Below are 23137 nucleotides of genomic sequence, written 5' to 3'. Positions count from 1 at the left end.
AGCCTCCATCCTGCTTGAGGCTCTTGATTTCACTGTGACTTCGAGTAACTAGGTTTCAAAGTCATGACTGTATTAATTACAAAGGCTAAGTTCAAGACTTAGGAACATGGAATTGTCTTTGGCTAGGGAGCTACATACAGCAGAGATTGCTCTGGATTGCCATGACTATGTGGACTTTGTTTTCAGTCAATAAACACCAGGAGGCCCTTCTGTTAAACAGCAACACTCTGTGGGGATAGAGAAGATAAACCCCAGAACATTGTTTCCTGCAGGCACCATGTTCTGTGCTCAGCCTGACATCTTCCAGGCAGTTGGTGTGCTGTGCTTACCTGTGACAGTGAAGACGTAGATTTGGCTTATCCCCCAGTGATGGCTGAGTCACCATATTGTGTTCTTCTGCAATGGTGAGATGACAAATCCCCTGGGCTGTGACCATCCACACTGCTCAGCTACTCACTGGCCCTGTGTGAGGCTGATCCAACCTGTGGGGACAGAAAAACATCCCTGGAGAAGGGACACTATTCGCAGTCAGTGTGAACACAAGCCCATTACTACCACTTGCCTTCAGGAGTGCTGATGGGTCCTCTGTCCCTGTCAAAACATGTATAGCTCACACATAAGTCATGCCCTCTCCAGAGGTCCATTCCAACCCTAACAATTCTGTGGTTCTGAGCCTGCTTGCTCCTTCCAGGCTCATGGCCTTAGGTCAGTATGCCTTGCGAACCCCAAAATGCTTTCACATCAACCTTAACTGTTCGATGAATCTATGATTCTTGTTATCTATACTACTGTTTACTTTCCATTGGAAAGCTGCAAAGTAAGTCTGGGCTATGGTTCATTCTGAAAACAATGATAACAAAACGTTCCTGCCTTGCTGCAAGCATGCAGCCACTCAGGACACTGATTCCAGTGACCACCATTACCCTGAGCTGAATCATAATAGAAAAGAATACTTACAAAGCAGCAAACCACAGTGTTTCAATAAATTAACAGAAGCTGTGCATGCAGTGGTGTCAGTCCCTGAGCCATGAGCCCGGGTGGGTAAATCTTGCTTGTCTTGTGTTGGCAGTTTATAGAGCCATGCTTCCAGTGGTGGGCTCGGCTGCAGGTGGTGGAACCCCAGCAGCTTGGCTTCACCCCTGCCAGGCAGGGTGCTGCGGCTGCGCTGCTGCGTGCATGTGGACTCTTCCTACTGTGACACCCTTGGCTGGAGGACAGGGCAGACACCCCCCCCCAGTGCATCACCACCTCAGTCCCATTTCTTCCATGACCCACGTTCCAAGCCCTGTCGGGGAGACGCATTAAATTCGAAAAGGGGGCAAGAGGACTGGTGGCATCAGAATGACATGTGAGGTTAGATTGTCAATTAACTTCATTTTAATTGCAGATATTACTTGGATTTGTTTGACCTCTTTTGTTATTTTTAGAGGCAGTTTAAATTGGCAGGTCCTGTTATGTGGGAAATTGGATGTTAAAAAAAATAAATCTTTTAGGACCAAATTGGAACGCACAGTTGGAAATTTCCAAGAAATTATATTTCCAAAATCTGTTCTGGAAACATCAAAATGACCCAGTCACAGCAGCTCATTGTTATTTTTATAACTGTGAATCCCATGTCTCATATACAATAAAAGCTCTTGGCCATTTTTTGCTTTGATTTTTTTTTGAGTCAATATTTTTGTCATTTCTTTGGAAATGAAAGCAAACACACCAGTAACTTCCCCCAGAACATTTCCATTTTGCCAAACTAATATTTTCCTATGAGAAGTGTACTCTTGGGGGGGGGGGGGGGGGGGGCAATCCCACTGTAGATTTGAATTTGCCTCTTTCTGCCCAGTGACTTGGTCTTTAGCGACACAAATATTGTTCCCTGAGGGAAACAGCCTGTCCCGACCCAATCCCTGGGAACGGAAAGACAACTTGTTTCTGGGAGATACTTTTATTTAGATAATTCCTCTAGTATGAAGCATCTGGGGGGCAGAGCACTGACATGAGTCAGTGTTACATGCTTAGGGCTCAGCCAGGACAAAGTACACATTCAGGAGTTGAACATAAAAAGGGCATTACTCCCCTTGGTGACATGCTGCAGGTGTCCCCCCTGCAAGGTGTGCAGCAGAGAATCCTCACCCTTCCAGTGCCCTGCCATTCATCTGGCACTTCCATCTGTGAAACAGCACCTGGTCTCTGGCAATCACCCCATTTACCTACAGCTATGTGGGTTCACATCTTCTGAAATGATCCCTTTTGGGTGAGAATTGAGTTCTGGCTGTGCACAGCTCCATTCAGTGGTGGACAAAGGCTGGGACACAGGGGAGATGATACATGCACCAACATCTCAACAATTTCATAATCCTTCATGCAGCTCTTTAGCCGTACTTTCTTTCAAATGAGCTAGGCACAGTCTCTCCATGCATTCTTAGAGCTATGGTACAAGGCTCAATGGTGATACAAGGCTTTTGTGCAGTGCCATGATGCCAAGAAGAACACCAACCAAGAAATGCCCACTGTCAGACTTCTCTGCAGGGCTTGAAGAGCAGCAGATCTGGCTGGTAACAGCCATCTCCAGCTCTGCTCAGCCTCAGGTCCTTGTGCTGGGGCAGGATGTGCCATCCCTGGAAGCTTGCTCTGAACAAAGCAGTGCCTGGTCCATGGTGAGTGGGAGGCTGGACTGACACCTCCACAGGTTCTTGCCAATCTGCATTTCTGTGCTTCTGTTGTTTATTCATCTCAGCCCCATCCAAAGCAAATGCAGCTGTAAAGCTAGCCTTGATACCCAATGGTGTTCCTGTCACTCTCTGTTTGCTTTGTGTACCTGCAGTCTCCTCAGTTTCCACCCAAGTGAGTTCCTCCTTTAAAACCCCTCCTTTTCTTGGAGTTCCATCCTAACATCAGGATAAACCACACTCTACACAGATGCTTTTGAAGCCATTACCCTGTTAATCGGTCCTGAATTCTGACCTTTCTTAGCCATTAGATTTCGTGTCTAGAAAACCAAACCAAAAAGCCTCTTATCAATCCTCCAATGTTGAGCTAAACCCAAACACTATAAATAGCAGTTGAACACACCTGTAAGCTACTGGACAACTGAGCCTTTCATCAGCATGCGCTAATGAACACTTGGCCTTGTGATGAGGCCCCAGTAACAAAGTTAAGACACATAAAAAGTAAATGTGTGCTCTTTTCTGATGGTTGTATTAGTCAGCACAATCAGGCATCTTTTTAGTGAAATTAACTACTCTGAAATTGTCATCAGATAACAAAGTTTGAGAAATATTTAAGATCACATGAGCCCGGCTTCGTGGAGCTCCATTTTCTTCACGTATCTAAACATTAACAGATGCTGACGTGGAGATTTTTCATCTTGCAGAACTGAAGTAAAGGCACCTTTCAAACCACAAGAGCTGACTCAGTGCATCCACTAGTCCATTTCAATTTCAGTTGTCCGTGTCACCAGGCTCCAGTTTCTTCTGCAGGGCCTGGAGCTACGGTTGCATTTGCAGCAGGTGACCATAGTTTATGGATAGAATCCTCAGTTTGGGAAGAATGAGCCCAGGACTCTGTCTTTAACAAATGCAGTGCACTGCTCAGTTGCTGCTCGGAACAGAAACCAGAGGAAAACACAACTTCCATGTTCTTGCTGCAGCAGATTTCTCTGCCAGGAAAAACATTTTTACACTTTTTTTGTATGTGTGTTTTAATGGTTGCTATTTCTACATTATCTATTCCCAAGATTATTTCCTGTGGGAAAGATTTAATATCTTTTAATTCCAATAATAATTTCAGTAACAGTTGCCATTTTCTGCCAATGTTTTTGCATTTTGGGATAGAACCAAATTATATGTTCTAAATTCCTTTTCTTATTACAGTTTCTCTAGGAAAGCTTTTAAGGCAGTTATTTCATACCTCAAAAACAGAGCAGAATGGTCTTCTGTTTATGAGACTGAGTTTCCATCAGGTTCCAGGCTCTTGTCTGCTTCCTGCACAGTTAACCTCATTCTTCCATTCCCATTGAAAAGTCTCCCTCATTTAGCTTCTGTGTTATTCAAGCTAGGTACTTGGTTTTAACTTCCTCTGCTAGTTCTTTGGCTTCCAAGTAGGTATGATTTGATTATCAAGAAGTATTGCTGCTTGTTGGCAAAGCTATGAAAGGCTGCAGGGCCCCTTCCTGCCCCCATACCACCAGCACTCCTTGTGTTATGAGGTTTCCATTGTGGAAACAGCAACTGCTTCTATTTTTGAGATAATTTTAGACACTTTTGCACATACAGGAAGTGGCGTTACTGTACATACGTGTCTTTGCTGAAACCAAGGGATGAAATTCCTGATCTCCTGATCAGCAGCAGGTTCAGCCTTGACTTAGCTGAGATTGCATCCCAAATGTCAGCTGTGGCCTTAACCAGGAACACTATTTCAGAATTAATGAACTCCTTACCTTCAGTCAGGAATAAGTACATCTGAGGAGTTTCTTGTTGGTTGTTTTTTAAAGAAGATTTTTCTTATACAAACACTGAATTGATTTAACTTCTTAAAAGAAGATCTGAAGATGCTTTTTGCAGGAAATTTAGCAGAACCGAGAATGCTTCAAGCCAGTCCCAGTATATGACGTATTGTTTGCTTGTCCAGGTTTCATAAAGTTTACTCAAAGTTCCTGTTTATCCCTGGAATCACGTCTGCAAAGGACGTGAGCCTTCCTGAGACAGCGCCTCAGGAGCTTGAAGGATTTGTTTTTCAAATGAGTTCTTCAGGTGAAATGGGAGTTGGCTTCTGTTCCCCACAGCATAGATTTTAAATGAGTAATTTATTCACCGTGGAAACACCTGTTTCCTTCTGGGCAAGTTTGTCTTGTTTCGCTTAGTTGCAAAGATTCTGTATTTGCAGGTGAATTATGCATGTTTTAGAAATACAGCAGAGGCAACAGCCCAAGGGGGAAGCACATGGGTTGTGGCTGCCCTGGCAGAGCCAGCACTGCAGAGCACAGGTTGAAACTCAGGCCTTCTGCTGACCTGCTCACACCAAAGCCAGTTTTACCCTTGAATCCTGTCCCTTGCTCCCAAGGGCTATGAGGACAAGAGAAATTGCCTTAAGATACCCAGAGATCCCACACCAAATGCTGCAGGAGAGGTGAGATTTGGATCTCATGTTTGCAGCTCAAACCCAAGACTAACATCACAAGCTCAAACCCATTAAAGATTCTGCTGTAAACCAGAATTTCACGGTTATGTAAGGCAGAAATTATCCTTTTCAAGAACACATCACACATTTTAGCTTTTGATTCAGACTTTTAATAAATTGTGCCAGTAGAAGCTTTCAAAGGCAATGATATATCAATAAATAACAGTTAAATTGAGTTCCTGAGAAAGAACCTACCACATGAAAGAATGTCAGATAGCTGTAAATAACAAAAAATGGCATTACTATATAAAAAAGCCGTAATACTGAATCTTACATGAACTGTCACAACACAAGCACTGCATACCTCAGAACATTCCTTTCATACAAATGTAAACAAATACACAATCATTTTTGTTTAGGCTGATGAATTTATATGTTGTTGCTTAGATATCTAAACAATGGATAGGAGATAGGATATGCTAACACATTAAGGAATAATACGTGGAATAATATATGGAAAAAATAATGACGCTCCAGATTTAAAAATAAAATAAAGCAAAAACACATTAAAGGAGTGTTTTCCTCAAATGTTATTACTTCAATCACTTTAAATAGGACTGTTACACTAATCTGAATTAAGGATTTTTGTGTGTGTTTACTTAGTTATATATAATATATATGCAAATATGTATGGCTTAATTATCTTTAGTATTCTGATATCACCTTGAATAATTCTCACTTATACATATAAGAAAAATGCATATTTTAACATAGTTAAGAACTGATATTTCAAAGTATGCCTATAATCTGACAGAAATGAAGGACTATTGTGCTCCATCACAGCAACATTTTTACCTCTACACAACAGAATGACCTATGAACAATGCCAACATTTTCAGTTGTCAGTGCCTAAAACATTGGGATCCTAAATGGATACCAGCCAGTCACCTATAGGGATGTGATGTCCAGAAAAGCCACATACCTCCAGCTCTACAGATATCCATGGAGCTGCACACAGTCAACATCAGCCTCAACGCCCTTGGGATCTCAGGGCGTTATGGGAGCACAGCGTTGGACATTCTGTCTTGAAGACGTTGAGCTACACTTTTTAGTACTGGTGCTCTGTGTTGCTGCTGCTATCAAACAGTGAACAAGGCGCTGGACACTACATGATCTAAACCAGCCTGATCTAAACTGTTGCCACAAATCAGCTTTGTAATAAGGGTGTTGCTATTGATCCTTTGTGGGGAAATGTGTGCCAATGATACATTGTTACTAAAACGATCTACTACATCAGACCACAATATCACTATTCAGTTATAACCTCTGCAATCTGTTTTACAAAATTAGTATTGGATACAATCATAAGAGGAAACCATCCACACAATACATTATCAACACACGGCTTAAAATGGTCTAATTTTAGACCCTTAGTAAAAATGGATCCACAGGACCTGCCTGTGAATGGCAAGAAAAGGCCATTTCAAACAGAAAAAACACTGCTCATGCAACATTCTTCACACACTAGACAATGAAATCACACCCAAATTGTCACTTCCTCACACTTTCTATTACACTCCAATAAGAAGAAGGAAATAAAGCAGCTTTAAGGTTATGTCACAATTTTGAAATGTGGAAAATACATATAAACAAAAATCACGGTGCGAATACAATGGCATCAGTAAATTTAGAAAATTAGAGAGAAATTTTTTTTTCTTTTTTCTTCTTTTTTTTTCTGTCTTACATTATTGCACAGAGACCTTTCATCACATGTTCTTCAGCTTTATGCATCTTCCTAGATGTGAAATAATAAGTGCTATGGATAAAATAAAAATGTAGAAAAGAAGAACAGCAGCATGATTTGTCAAAGTTAATCCCTATAATTTAGTAGGAAAAAACCCCCTGCTATAAACAAAATATAAGTGCTCTTTATTTATTTAAAAAATAACGCTGACAGTTGCGGAAGTCTGCAAATGTTAATTCGAGTAGGAGAGTGCTGACCTCAAAGAAAAGCAGGCCTAGAAATGACAAGACTGCTGGCCTTGCAGGTTTTGGTGAAGACCAGGATTTCAAGTGTAATTACCAACAAAGTTACATACAGTAAAACTGATCCAAACTTTCAAGAGTGCCATTTTTGGGACCTGGCCCTGCAAGCTTCTGACTCCCGAGGATGCCTCCAGCTTCAGCTGAAGTTACGTTTGCACAAGCACTGCGCGATCAGCTCCTAAAGGATCAGTTAAAGGCCCTACTGGATTTGAGATTAGTCTTATCTGAAGTATTCTATACAATAATTTACACATATACAGGCTGACAAGCTCCAGTCTGATCCACCACACCTTTGTCTTCTACATCAGGTTTCTCAGACTGGCCAAGTTCCATTCCAGAAGGTTTGGGATACCTGAATGGATACCCATTGTCATCGAAGAACCTTCGGAAAGTAAACTCGTAAAAAGCATGTTCTGTGTGTTTGCTATTGGAAGAGGCTAGTGGATCCCATGTCCTGGCGCTGTCACCGCTAGCATTGTTCCAAGGACTTTCTTCTTCAACTGGATCGAAATTGGAAGTGTCCATTGGATGGCTGATCTTTGGAACATAGGGAGCTGGCTGCCTACGGATATCAGCAGAGAAGTCCATAGAGTGAAAGAAAGCATGGGCCTTAATATCATCTGCTCCGTTTCTTCCGAGCCTGTCCTCAGCAGCACAGCAGAGCTTTGTGATGAGATCAGTTGCCTCAGGACTTAGCTTGATCTGTGAGGGAATGTGCAGTGTGCTTTCCCAGTTTATCACCTGGAGTTAAGAAAGGTATTAAATAACTTTTAATCCTGGAAACAGAATCCTTCTGCTTGACAACATTAACTGTACAGAAGTAGACACATGACTTAATCAGCCCACAGTCTCCAGATTAGAGGTTCAGGAACTCAGTGACTAGATTGCATTGCCTGTTAATAATTATTTTAATGAATGAAGAAACATTGTCAAATAGCAGATAAAATGAGCAATTCCAGTTTTAGAAAAGGCAAATTCCTTCCTGAATACTCCACAGTTAGATTTGAGAATATGTTCAGTATACACATGACTTCATGGAATGCCTTCAAAGAAATTACTTTGTTTTGTCTCCAAAATGTAAACCAGAGAAAGTGGTCATGAGACACATTCTTTCTAATAAAAAACTCACTGCTTGACTTTGAAATAATTAAATTGCCAACTGCAATTATCACTGGCATATCAGCTCACTCCAAGCTGACAGACACTCTTAAGGAATTTAGATGGATGAACTCATGCTTAAGAAATCAGAATTGTGCTGAGAAGGCTCATAAAACTAACAGCTATCCATGTAGTTGGAGAAATCAACTGTAATCTGATATTCAGTATCTTCATCGATTTTGAAAGGATTTGTGCCTGCATGAAACTACTTAAAACCAGGCTTTTGTAATCACTACTCCTTTCTCTAGTAAAACAAAAAAGGATAGGTCTGTGCATGGCAACGGGAAAAGTCTAAGATTTTGCTGCCACATATACTGGAATTTTGCTTCAACTCACCTTCAGCTGCGTTTCTGTGGGTGTGGGAGCCAGGAAAGGTGGCTGTCCCACTAACATCTCAAAGAGGATCACACCAACGCTCCACCAGTCACAGAGCTGAGTGTATCCTGAAAGGCAAGTCAAAAGGTTGTCCTCCACCAACCAGGGAGAATGTGTATAGAGCTACTTGAAATTAAGTGTCAAAACATACAGCACAGATTTCTGCCTTTTCTCCGGCAAACAACTTGTGACCTAAAACTGAAGGACAGCCAATGCTCCTTCATCATGAAGTCACTTCTGCTTGCTGACCTGAATTCTGCTGCTGTCAGTAAAGATCTAATACTGTTGTCTGGGAATCTTTCTGAATAAGTTTATTCCCAACGAAAGTGAATGGTGAAATCATACAATTGGAAAGAATGTTTTTTCATGCCCTGTCCCACAACTACATCACTACACAGCACAAACTGGACCCCCAAAATAACCCCAAGATTTAGTGACTGATGCCCCCCCCCAGGTTCACTGGAGGTGACACCACGAGTTTGAAAAGCTGCTGAAAGACACAGCCTGGCTCTAGAAACAGAAGCAAGCCACTAATGACTTTTTGAGCAAGTTCCAAGCAGAACAACAATTTCAAGCACTTGATTGCTGTGACAGGACAAATAAGGTCTATGATTGAGATTTCTGAAAAAGAATGGAGATATGTGCCATCCGATAATGTAGAGTCCAACCTCTCAACTTGAGAAAGATCAGATTTAGGATCTGGCTTGCAGACAACTTTGAACATCTGATCTCCTTACTGCAGTGATCATCACTGTTCCACATAGATAGCCAGCTTCTCAGACACACGAAGTATGATCACCATCAATGTCAGTGATGTGACACTGAACAGTGTAGCATGTAGAGAAATTGTTCTCCTTAATCTGAGTGTTTGCAGCATTCAGAATGACAATCTTCCAAAGCAAAAGAATTATTGAAGGCAAAAAAAAAAAGTATTTCAAAGCATCAGTGTTCACTTAAACAGGAGATAAATACAGGTTACCTACCTTTACGAAGCAGGACTTCAGGAGCAATATAATTAGGGGTTCCAACTAATGAGTGGGCTAGACATCTCTGATGCTGCTTCTTAGCTCTTTGTTCCAATGTCTTCAGCCTATCTCCACATCTACAATTGGACACATCATCCCAAAGATCACTGGGCTCCATGCTGTCTTGTCTGATATGGCTCCCTTTCAAATGGGACAGAAAATTTACATTCATGGTCATAAAACACAACACGCAGAGAAAGGCATTTATCTACTTGTGCTATCTTCTACTCTCACTGAAGAACAGCATTTAGAATATAAACCCAACGCATTTCCTTTTGCCCTCCCCTTTGCAACTGGTTTTCCATAACCAGCCAAACGTCTCTGTCTCAGTTCAAGGAAGCATGTTCCCAAATGGGAAATACAGAGCAATGGAATATATTTAAGTTAGCTATACCAATTGTTTATGGCCTTTTTGCCAACAGATGCCCATACTCCTCAATGGCACATACAGGAGATGCATAGACTAGTTCAAATATATGATTAAATTTTTTCACCATAAAAAGACAGACCCCCTAAACAAGTATAAACTGAAAAATTGCTGCTAATGCAGTGGTCAGCCACGTTACTGATAGGGATTTGAACATTATTGGAAACAAACTACTGGAAACAAACTAACTGAATGAGTCAGAGAGAGACAGAAACATCGTATTGTCAACATACACACACCTCTGGCTTCTGAGATGGCATTTCTGCCAAGAGGTGTCTGTTTCAAAGTAAATAATGCAAAATACTATCACAAATGAAGACTAAGAACACTACCTTTCTGATAGTATTTTGAATTGTGAGTCCATCTGAATCCAGTACACAGTCCAAAGTCAGTCAGTTTGATATGCCCATCAAGGTCTATTAGAATGTTGTCGGGCTTGATATCTCGATGAATAAATCCCATCTTGTGCACACTCTCTATAGCCAAAGTGAGCTCTGCAATATAAAATCTAGCCAGATGCTCTGGAAAGACCTCCATCCGAATCAGTAGACTCATCATATCCCCACCAGGGATGTAGTCCATCACAAAGTACAAGTTATCTTTATCTTGGAAGGAATAATAGAGTTTAACCACCCATTCGTTGTCTGCCTCAGCAAGTATGTCCCTCTCTGCTTTGACATGAGCCACCTGGTTCCGGTTCAGCACATCTTTCTTTCGCAGAGTCTTCATGGCATAAAGGGCATGGGTATCCACTTTGCAGGCCAGGCAAACCTCTCCAAATGCACCAATACCCAGGGTCTTGATTTTCACAAACATAGATTTGTCCATTTTGGCCCTTTTAAGTCTATTGTAGTTGGACTCCTTCTGGTAGAGAATTTTCCTCATTTGTTCCTGTTCTGCTTCACAAAGGCCAGCCTTTACAAAGAAAAGCAAACCACAAGAGCAGTACTGTTACATTCATAGCAAGATAACAACAAACGAGCATTCCCAAAATGCATTTCTTAGACAAATTAATAACCAGAAAAGATGTATTCATAAGAGATATACTCTCTTGTCTGTCTGAGAATTCACTGTGCCCTAACTTGTCACCTGAATTTGCTGTGTCTGAGACTGGTCTGCCTTTCTCATTTGACTGAACAAAGAGGAAGAGGGCAATATTGTCAGAGACGAGAATTTAACACAACAAACCTGATCATGGAATTTCATTTACACCTTTCAAGTGTGCACTTTGCCACTGCACTCCACCATATGTGCATGCACTGCAGTACAGCTTAACTTAAAACTGAAACTTAAAGCTAGATGCAGCAGTCTGCTTTGTTCATGAATGGTTCTCCAGGGCACCTCCCATTAACAGTTCCTACCTTGACTGCTGTTTGACTGCTGGTTTCTGTGTTGTAATTAAGAAGCTGGTTTTGACCTACAAATTCCCAAGTGCCTTGGAAAGCACCTTCCTTAGAAACTGTTTTTCTTCCTCCACCATATGCAGGCTCCACTCTCAAGGTCTGTAGATCTTCTGACCATCTGTTTTATAAATTTCCCTTTATTCCCTCCCAAAATAAGTGCATATAACCCTCAGGTCTGGTCTCTCCTTCTCTCAGAAACTGCAGCCCAGAGCAGCCGGGTATCCACTGGTGTTATTTCCCCCTAAAACGCATTATTTCCCCTCTGGACCTAGGCTGTAAAAAAGCTGGCTTGTCTTCCTCCAGTCCCTTGAAAGGCTCCAAGTAACTCAAGTAACATTTCACAGGGCTACAGGGAGAGCACTCCTGAAAAAGGGAGAAGCAACAGTGTCCAACCAGACTTTCCCCACTCTTCAAGACAAAGCCTGCACGCTGCCAACTCTGCCAACTTCAGTGCGTGCTCCCTCCTGAAAGCCACCAGTGGCCTCCCCCAGCAGAAACCCCTGGGTCTGAACTCCAGGATCCTCTAAAAATTCCTCCTCTGCAGCATGCCCCTTTCATTCTGCATATCCCATTTCCAAACCCCTGAATTAACTGGCATCAACTGAACCACTCTGAGAGGAAGAGTAGTGCCTGGTGAGAAGGGGCAATGGGGAGGAGGGTGGAGGGAAGTGAAGTAGACTGACGAGCAGGCTAGAGACCCAACCATACACCCACATGGCTGCTGCTTAGAGATTTAATTTCACATCTGTAGTTTAGGTCTTTAAAGATGAATGTGGGCAGTTAGCCTATGCAATGAGATCCCCGACATATAAAAATGGAATCTGTATGAATAAAGGATGGAGGAGGTCTGCAGAAACTTGCAGAACAGGTAGGATGAATTTTCAGACTGGAGGCACAGCCAAATCAAACAAGTAATCCTGTTTCTAAAAAGTAAGGCAAGTACACCAATCCTTAATAAAGGAAGCATTTATTAAGGCAAAATAATTAGTGTGTTGTGTTCTCAGTTAATTTTAGAATAATGAAATATTCAGATAGCCAAAATCTCCTGTGTGCATTATTCCAGCCAGTGATGAGGTTGCTAGGGGAAAGAGTTACTTTTGTTTAGAGCTGAATTATCTCTGGGATATGAAGTGAGGAAAAGACAAAGAGTCAGAAGAGAAGAACAAGCACAATTAGTTGCTGATTTACTTCTCTAGAGATCATCCCCTATATCGATCTCAGGAAAACATTCCCTAAATCCAAGCAACACAACACAATCTGTACTTGCAGTGAGGACAGACTATTGCCTGTTACTAAAATGCCAGCCTTTCAAGTGATTTTTAGAAGCACATTTGTTTTATTTTAACCTCAACAAACAAACTGCCAAGTTTTCTGGAGCAACATGAGCACCAAACTAATTGACTCTGGAAACTGTGCTGCAGAAGATCAAGTAGTTAATTATTATCCATTATGCATAAATAATAGAAGTTAATAATAGCTTTCCTTAGAATTTATCCTTCAACACAAAAGTAGACTTGTCATATTCTTGTCACGCCTGGGAAAAAAACAAAACTCTTCCACTTCTGAAAATTACAACCAAACCTGCCAGAGCAACCATCAGAACTTGGCAGCTTTCTATTCAGCAGCCCTGCCAGTGAATCTCCTTAGGTTTGAGCACTACAATGAGGCCTGAAAGATGCTCTCTTACTCAGACAGTGCCTTCCAGAGACTTGCTTCTAGAACAAGTTCCAACAAGGGTCCCAAGATCAGGTCAAACTGGCTGAGATACAATTACTTGCATGATATTATTACTTATGCATGTTTAATTGACAACTTCCAGTCAAGTATTACACATTCATCTGAAAATATGGCACAGTGAATATCCTACCAAGTTGAACCAGGCTTTGGTGAATGAGGGGCTAACATGGAACAGAGAGGAAGAATTGAGGCAAAGGGAAAACCTTTTTCAGAGTTTTGCAAAAGCCCCCAAAGTACTGCCAGTTATCCCAGCCTCCAACCTGGTTTCTGAGGTCTTGCCTAAGCAAACCTAACATTCTCCTAGTATGGGAGGTTTTGCTTTATTTTACTTTCTGGTCTGACGATGTCCTTTTTCACATCTCAAGTTTTTCAAACAGCCTCCCAGACCTGCACCCATGCTTTTAAGTAAAAATAGCCTGGTACAGGGAGCTGCTGGATACCTACACTACTTTCAGTGCCTTTATAATTTTTTTGACTAATTAAAAATAGTAACAATCGACGTGACCCCATTAGCTTTTATTATAACAAAACAAGAATTACTTTAGCCATTTCTTGCTCCAACTGCAATCTTCTGTTAATTTTCTGCTGGTAGGTCTTTATGACATTTTCTACATGTTGCTCCATGTAGAACTTGAAGGCAAATGGTGAGTAGCTCTTTATTCGGGATTCTCGCTTTTCCTCATCTTTGCCATTTTTTCGCACTGGCACTGGAGATGTCTGAATCTGCTTTTTGTCCTTACTTGGCTTTTCAGCTTTGGTGTTCTTGCTGCTTTTATCATTTCGTTCACTGTTCTCCTCAGCCTTATTGCATGTTGAACTGGGGACTACACGGAGAGTCTGCTCTACGCCCATGCATAAGCAGTTGACATCAAACTGCTCAGAGCCACCAGGAAGTAACAAGTGTTTGGGATATGGTGGTGGTGGACACCGCAGCTCCTGGTTCCCATAATCTACATCTAGTTGATAGGCATTAGCTGCTCCAACAGGTGGCACATGCTGCTCAATGATCTCCAAGCCATCCACAGCTGCTGCCTGTGCAGGTAACCAAGCAGGGTGGGAAGGTCCCACTGCAGTCTGAGGCTCAGGTCTCATCACTCGCATGCTCTTCACTGGCTGAAGAATATGAGCAGATGTGACTGTTGTGATCGTATTTGGAGACGTAATTGAAGGATCAGGTTTTCCTGGAGGAACCTGTCTTATAGACACTGTTACTTGCGGCTGTTGCTGGTGGTTGTTGAAAGAGTTTGTTCTGCTTGGCACTGTGGCATCAGGTCTGAAGGATACATGTTGCCGTGGAGATGTTTCTATTCCTGGATTTTGTAAAGAATCTCGGCGTGACGGTGTTGCTGCCTGCCATTGCTGAACTTGAGGATTATTCATGTCATAGAGGTCCATGTTTAGGCTATTTCTAGATGGAGTTAATAGATTTTGTGGTGGACTGTCTGAAAAATCATTGGCAAAGGCTGGACCTCTGGATATCACATGCATTTGATGAGAAGAAGGACTTGTCTGTTTGTGATGAGAATGTGACATATACAGGCTTGCTGGTGCCTGCTGAAATGCATGACCAGAATTATTCTGAACAACTGTCCCTTTATTTGGGAGATTCGTGTATCCTCCCTCTTGCTGCATCTTGTTTTGGAAGGACGGACTCCTCTGAACACCATACCCCATAGGTTCCCCCTGCACCATCATGTGCTGCCTACTGTAATGCTGGCTATTGGAGCCATGGGATGCCTGTAGCTGCAATGCTTGACTGCTGTGATTAGCTACTGGATAATTCATCACAGAAGACTCAATATTTGCAGGGTATGTTTTCTGCTGATGGCTTGTTGGTGTGCTGTGAGTGCCTACTCCAGAGGGTCGCTGTACAGGAGCATTCATAGCTGTAGACTGTGAAGCAGAGATTAAATAGTCCATGTACGGCCTTGGAACTTCGGTAAGCATATTTGCACCTTCTGCTCCAAAGCCAGTCCCTTCATAGGCTGCATTACTGATCTGATGGTAGGACGGAAAAGACTCGTTTGATCCTTCAAAGCTTGGCCTGCGGGTTACATTATTTGGCACAATACCCTTTCCTTTACAAAAGAACACAGAAGAATGTTAGGGAACAGTTCAGGTGAACCAACCACTTTCCATTACTCACTCATCTATACATACAGACAGACAGACAGACACACACACACAAGTGCAGGCACGCTGCGTAGGGAGTATGTATTATAAAAACACCTTCCAAAATCTAAATTAAGCACTCTGAACATTTAAAGTTACAGGTGCCAAGTATTATTACCTATAATGAGCTACTGGCCCACAACACTGCTCATGCCAGGAATCATCAGGGAGTCCTATCAAATCATGAAAACAAAAGCACAAATTCCTGAACTATGGAATCATGGGATCACACTACAGCCTGGTTTGTAAAGCTGGACCAGTATCACCAGTCATTGCTCACAGACAGGAGGAAGCTACAGAGCAGGGGGTTAAGTACAGCACCAGCAAGGGAAAAAAACCTCCCAGTAGGACTCTCAATACAATTTAAAAGTCAGCACTACTGTAAGCTACTAGGTCATCACATAGTGCACATCTTCTGTACAGTGAGCTCACTTCTCACACTGGAGATCTGTCTATGTCTTTCTGTTCCATTGTTCTCCTCAAAAATCCTTGTTTCCCTCTCCTTCTTTTACAGCAAAGGCATCATACAGTTTGTCCTGTATTCTTTCCAATATGTTAGATTCAAAATATCCTCATATTTACTACTCATCTTCCATCTGTTTGGAAGTCAAATCTTTCAGGGTGTCAACATGTTAATCTTAGCTAGAAGAATGTGCAGAGACAAGACAGCAGCATTCCTACAATGAAAGTATTAATGTTCTTTGATGTGAGGACAAACTGCAGGTATATAAAGCACTGCCTGTGCTAAAAAGACAAGGGGAGACTGTGCTGTCACAATTTTTATAGAATCATAGAATAGTTAGGGTTGGAAAAGACCTTAAGGTCATCTAGTTCCAACCCTCCTGCCATGGGCAGGGACACCTCGCACTAAACCATGTCACCCAAGGCTCTGTCGAACCTGGCCTTGAACACCGCCAGGGATGGAGTATTTGCAACTTCCCTGGGCAACCCATTCCAGTGCCTCACCACCCTCTCAGTAAAGAATTTCTTCCTTAGATCCAATCTAAACTTCCCCTGTTTAAGTTTGAACCCGTTACCCCTTGTCCTATCACTACAGTCCCTGATGAAGAGTCCTGCCCCAGCATCCTTATAGGCCCCCTTCAGACACTGGAAGGCTGCTATGAGGTCTCCATGCAGCCTTCTCTTCTCCAGGCTGAACAGCCCCAACTTTCTCAGCCTGGAGAATGGAGTATCTTCATATGGGAGGTGCTCCAGTCCCCTAATCATCCTCGTGGCCCTCCTCTGGACTTGTTCCAACAGTTCCATGTCCTTTTTATGTTGAGGACACCAGAACTGCACACAATACTCCAAGTGAGGTCTCACGAGAGCAGAGTAGAGGGGCAGGATCACCTCCTTCGACCTGCTGGTCACATTCCTCTTGATGCAGCCCAGGATACGGTTGGCTTTTTGGGCTGCGAGCGCACACTGAAGCCGGCTCATATTAAGTTTTTCATCGACCAACACCCCCAAGTCCTTCTCTGCAGGGCTGCTCTGAATCTCTTCTCTGCCCAACCTGTAGCTGTGCCTGGGATTGCCCTGACCCAGGTGTAGGACCTTGCACTTGGCTCGCTTAAACTTCATTAGGTTGGCATCAGTCCACCTCACAAGCGTGTCAAGGTCCCTCTGGATGGCATCCCTTCCCTCCAGTGTATCAACCGAACCACACAGCTTGGTGTCATCAGCAAACTTGCTGAGGGCGCACTCAATCCCACTGTCCATGTCACCAACAAAGATGTTGAACAAGACTGCTCCCAACACCGATCCCTGAGGAACACCACTCGTTACTGGTCTCCAGCCGGACATCGAGCCATTGACCACAACTCTTTGCGTGCGGCCATCCAGCCAGTTCTTTATCCACCGAGTGGCCCACCCATCAAATTGCTGTCTCTCCAATTGAGAGACAAGGATGTCATGTGGGACAGTGTCAAACACTTTGCACAAGTCCAAATAGATGACATCAACTGCTCTGCCCCTGTCCATCAGTTTCGTAACCCCATCCTAGAAGGCCACCAAATTGGTCAGGCAGGATTTCCCCTTAGTGAAGCCATGCTGGCTGTCACCAACCACCTCCTTGTTTTTCATGTGCCTTAGCATGCCTTCCAGGAGAATCTGCTCCAAGAGTTTGCCAGGCACAGAGATGAGACTGACTGGTCTGTAATTCCCTGGATCATCCATTTCCCCCTTCTTGAAAATGGGGGTTGTATTTCCCTTTTTCCAGTTGTCGGGAACTTCACCTGACTGCCATGATTTTTCAAATATGATGACCAGTGGCTTAGCAACTTCATTCGCCAGCTCCTTCAGGACCCGCGGATGGATTTCATCAGGTCCCATGGACTTGTGTACAATCAGGTTTTTAAGATGGTCTCAAACCAGATCCTCTCCTACAGTGGGCCTAGGGTCTTCATTCTCACAGTCCCTGCGTCCGCCTTCCAAGACTTGGGTGGTGCAGTCAGAGCCTCTGTCAGTGAAGACCGAGGCAAAGAAGTCATTAAGAACCTCAGCCTTCTCCAAATCCTGGGTAGCCAGTTCTCCCGATATCTTCCAGAGGGGCCTACATTGTCCCTAGTCTGTCTTTTACTCGATACGTACCTATAGAATCCCTTCCTGTTATCCTTAACATCCCTAGCCAAGTTTAATTTTTAACTGGGCCTTAGCTTTCCTAACCTGGTCCCTAGCTTCCCGGACAACATCCTTGTATTCTTCCCAGGCTGCCTGTCCTTGCTTCCACCTTTTATAAGCCTCTTTTTTCCCCTCGAAGTTTCCTGAGCAGCTCCTTATCCATCCAAGGAGGTCTCCTGACCCCCCTGCTGCACTTCCTTCTAGTTGGGATGCAACATTCCTGAGCTTGTAGCAGGTGATCCTTGAATAACAACCAATAGTCTTGGGCCCCCCTGCCCTCTAGGGCTATATCCCATGGAATCTTACTAATCAGGTTCCTAAAGAGGCCAAAGTCTGCTCTCTTGAAGTCCAGGGCAGTGAACTTGCTGCACGCTCTTCTCACTGTCCTGAGGATCACGAACTCGACCATCTCATGATCACTGCAATCAAGGCTGCCCTGGAGCGAATGGTTATGTTCCCCTTCAGTTTTCTTTAGCTTTCACAAGTCACAGGATCTGAACCATTTATGCCTAAACAATTTCCTTTTAAAATCTTGGTTTCACAAGGTCTGCAAGAACAGTGGTACTGAGCTACCAGGCTTGCCCACTAGACTGCAAGCTTTTCTGATTAATGCAATGTTTTGAAATGGAATCAAGTTGAACAATGTGCACATGGACAATTCTTGCCAAGCAGGTGAGCTGTATTCAGCCTTCATCCCAGCTTACCTGGCAGGGCCATGTTTGCTTCACTGTCTCCTGCAAGACTACTAATGAACATTAGCATCCACTACTTCCCACCAGCCACAACTCTCCTAAATTATTGCAAGAAAGAAGAACGCAATGTAAAAAAACAAAGTTCATGCTTACCTGGTGAGGTCTGCTTAATTACACGCACTATCTGTTCATTTCTAGGATCCAAGTAGCTCATCTTACTGATATACTCCAGAGCTGCTTCAATACTTCTGCTACCTGTCTGCTTCAGTGCTCGCACAGCCATCTCCTGTATAAAACAAACAAGAACTGAATCACACCGAGACAAACCCCAAGCACTGTATTGCAGGCCAGAAAGCAGTTAAGTGTTCTTACAGCTATAGAAACATTTTCTAATTCACACCAGATCACAGCTGCCTGAGGCCAAATGGACTCATATTTTGAAAACATCTGCATGCCTTATACAACTCAAACATTAAAAGAAGAAAGTAACAAAACACACAACCTACGCAGACTCTGGCAATTAAAGAAGCATCAAACTGAAATGTGCACTTTAAGATTCCTTAAAATAAACTTCGAATCAGGTGTGGAAGAGGCAGCATAGTTTGACATAGGATGAAATAAAATTAAATACTTAGCTTTTGGAATTTGAGAGCATGGCTCTGAGTCACACTTGAACACAGTAACAGCTTTTACCCTTTCACAGATGCCACAAGAAGCCAATCCGGTGGCGGCTGACTTCTGCTGACTAGTCACTGGGGAAGACAGACTGCTGCTTTCAGTGCAGCTGGGACATCATTCTCTCTCTATTTGAGAAATGACCAGGCGTACCAAACTGCATGTCACACTGTTATCTTTTTAGCTGTATTTTGTTGGGCACACATCCATCACTGAGAAGTTAATATGGGTGCAGACACACAACCTGAAAACTAAAACTGGAACAAATACGAATGCTGTAGTTAAACTACTCTAACACAACCACAGTTAGTGTCCCCTGGTCTATGGCCAGCAAGTCACATTCTCCTGCAGTTTGTTTATACTTTTACTTAAAGCTCAGGTATATAAAATACCTCCTGGTATATAAAATACCTCTCAACAACGATTCTAGCTTCTGGTTGCAAAGCAAGATCCACATATTGTCACAAGGCTGCACAGGCTTTTCTGAAATGATAGAGAAACTGAAATCCAGAGCTTTAACATTGAATTCAACTCACTGAACTTCACCCATCAACAAGTTCAGTCAAAAGTAGTTGCTAAGCACCTTTCTATAATCATCTCCAAAAGGTAATTCATAAAATAGATATAACAGGAGATAAAGTGACTTTCGGTGACATAAGATTAGAGGGCTAATTTGAACTGGACTCTTCACTGAAGCTGGATGAAATGGATGTCATCATCAAGAACAAGGGCTGGACGAGTGAAGAATGAGGTGGATTGAGAATGGGCTGAATGGCAGGTCTCAGAGGGTTGTGGTCAGTGGTACAGAGTCTAGTTGGGGATGTGTAACTAGTGGTGTCCCCCAAAGGTCAATACTGGGTCCAGCATTAAGTTATTAATCAATGACTTGGATGAAAGGACAGAGTGCCTCATCAGCAAGTTTGCTGATAATACAAAACTGAGAGGAGTGGCTGGTACCTCAGAGTGCTGGGCTGTCATTCAGAAGGATGTGTACAGGCTGGAGAGACAGGCAGAGAGGAATCTTTTGAAATTCAGCAAAGGCAAAGGCAAGGGCATGGTCCTGAACCTGGGCAGGAATAACCCCCTGCACCAGTACAGGCTGGGGGCTGACCTCTTGTAAAGCAGTGCTTTGGAGAGGGACCTGGGGATCCTAGTGGACAAGTTGCCCATGAGCCAGCAATGTGCCCCTGGGGCCAAGAAGGCTAATGGTATCCTGGCCTGTATTAGGAAGAACATTGACAGCAGGTGACTCTCCCTTCTCTGCTCAGACCTGGTGAGGCCTCACCTGAAGTACTATGTCCAGTTCTGGGCTCCCCAATACAAAAAAGACATGATGTTCCTGAAGCAGGTCCAGTGAAGGGTTACTAGAACAATTAAGGGTCTGGAGCATCCCTCAAATGAGGAAAGGCTGAGGGAGCCGGGCCTGTGTAGCCTAGAGAGGAAAAGGCTCAGGGAAATCTGATTAATGTGTGCAAGTATCTGAAGGGAGGGTGTCAAGAGGATGGTGCCAGACTCTGTAGTGTCTGATGATAGGACAAGAGGCGATGAGTATAAACTAAAACATAGAAAGTCCCATCTGAACATGAGGAAGAACAACTTCACTTTGATGGTGACTCAGCTTTGGAATAGGTTGGCCAGAGAGATCGTGGAGTCTCCTTCCTTGGAGATATTCCAAGAGTGGTCTGGACACAATCCTGAGCATTGTGCTCTAGGTGGTTATGCCTGAGCAGGGAGGTTGGACTAGATGACCTCCAGTGGTCCCTTCAACCTCAACCATTCTGTGATTCTGTGACTCACCTGCAAATGCCAGTATCCTATTATCTTCCCACTTCACTGCTGTTTTTAGGGTAATGCTGCCATCACAACCGGCCCACTGAGCACTGATCTGATGGATTTTGTGCCTTCCTGGCTTGGCTTACCAATTGCAGAAGTGACGCCTGGGTTGGCACAAGCACACCTCTCCCATGGGTCAGTTCTGTGCTCTGGCACTCAGGTAGCCCCAACATAGAATCATAGAATAGTTACGGTTGGAAAGGACCTTGAGATCATCTAGTTCCAACCCCCCTGCCATGGGCAGGGACACCTCACACTAAACCATGTCACCCAAGGCCTCATCCAACCTGGCCTTGAACACCGTCAGGGACGGAGCATTCACAACCTCCCTGGGCAACCCATTCCAGTGCCTCACCACCCTCTCAGTAAAGAATTTCTTCCTTAGATCCAATCTAAACTTCCCCTGTTTAAGTTTGAACCAGTTACCCCTTGTCCTGTCACTACAGTCCCTGATGAATAGTCCTGCCCCAGCATCCTTATAGGCCCCCTTCAGATACTGGAAGGCTGCTATGAGGTCTCCACGCAGCCTTCTCTTCTCCAGGCTGAACAGCCCCAACTTTCTCAGCCTGTCTTCTTATGGGAGGTGCTCCAGTTCCCTGATCATCCTCGTGGCCCTCCTCTGGACTTGTTCCAACAGTTCCATGTCCTTTTTATGTTGAGGACACCAGAACTGCACACAATACTCCAAGTGAGGTCTCACGAGAGCAGAGTAGAGGGGCAGGATCACCTCCTTCGACCTGCTGGTCACATTCCTCTTGATGCAGCCCAGGATACGGTTGGCTTTCTGGGCTGCAAGTGCACACTGCAGGCTCATGTTCATTTTTATATCAACTAACACCCCCAAGTCCTTCTCTGCAGGGCTGCTCTGAATCTCTTCTCTGCCCAACCTGTAGCTGTGCCTGGGATTGCCCTGACCCAGGTGTAGGACCTTGCACTTGGCATGGTTAAACTTCATCAGGTTGGCATCAGCCCACATCACGAGCGTGTCGAGGTCCCTCTGGATGGCATCCCTTCCCTCCAGCGTATCAACCAAACCACACAGCTTGGTGTCATCGGCAAACTTGCTGAGGGCGCACTCAATCCCACTGTCCATGTCACCGACAAAGATGTTGAACAAGACTGCTCCCAACACCGATCCCTGAGGAACACCACTCGTTACTGGTCTCCAGCCGGACATCGAGCCATTGGCCACAACTCTTTGCGTGCGGCCATCCAGCCAGTTCTTTATCCACCGAGTGGCCCACCCATCAAATTGCTGTCTCTCCAATTGAGAGACAAGGATGTCATGTGGGACAGTGTCAAACACTTTGCACAAGTCCAAATAGATGACATCAACTGCTCTGCCCCTGTCCATCAGTTTCGTAACCCCATCCTAGAAGGCCACCAAATTGGTCAGGCAGGATTTCCCCTTAGTGAAGCCATGCTGGCTGTCACCAACCACCTCCTTGTTTTTCATGTGCCTTAGCATGCCTTCCAGGAGAATCTGCTCCAAGAGTTTGCCAGGCACAGAGATGAGACTGACTGGTCTGTAATTCCCTGGATCATCCATTTCCCCCTTCTTGAAAATGGGGGTTATATTTCCCTTTTTCCAGTTGTCGGGAACTTCACCTGACTGCCATGATTTTTCAAATATGATGACCAGTGGCTTAGCAACTTCATTCGCCAGCTCCTTCAGGACCCGCGGATGGATTTCATCAGGTCCCATGGACTTGTGTACAATCAGGTTTTTAAGATGGTCTCAAACCAGATCCTCTCCTACAGTGGGCCTAGGGTCTTCATTCTCACAGTCCCTGCGTCCGCCTTCCAAGACTTGGGTGGTGCAGTCAGAGCCTCTGCCAGTGAAGACCGAGGCAAAGAAGTCAT

At 43.8% G+C, this 23137-nt stretch overlaps 1 protein-coding gene across 1 annotated transcript in view; it reads right to left on the bottom strand.

Annotated features, from left to right (window-relative positions):
- Positions 1-6758: 6758 nt before the first annotated feature.
- LATS2 (large tumor suppressor kinase 2) overlaps positions 6759-23137 on the bottom strand; it is a gene marked incomplete at its 5' end in the record, with an annotated part of 45334 nt that continues 28955 nt past the window's right edge. Inside the window, 6 exons of the mRNA XM_080614189.1 lie at positions 6759-7899; positions 8653-8759; positions 9675-9857; positions 10476-11058; positions 13824-15361; positions 18920-19052. Coding sequence (XP_080470315.1) covers positions 7405-7899; positions 8653-8759; positions 9675-9857; positions 10476-11058; positions 13824-15361; positions 18920-19052 — 3039 coding nt within the window. The 3' untranslated portion in view covers positions 6759-7404. The remainder of the gene's footprint in view (positions 7900-8652; positions 8760-9674; positions 9858-10475; positions 11059-13823; positions 15362-18919; positions 19053-23137) is intronic.

Source organism: Psittacula echo (genome assembly GCF_963264785.1).
Source record: "Psittacula echo genome assembly, chromosome: 3".
Lineage (NCBI taxonomy): Eukaryota > Metazoa > Chordata > Aves > Psittaciformes > Psittacidae > Psittacula > Psittacula echo.
The sequence above is the reverse complement of the archived record's forward strand: the minus strand, read 5'-3'. Positions and strand labels throughout refer to the sequence as shown.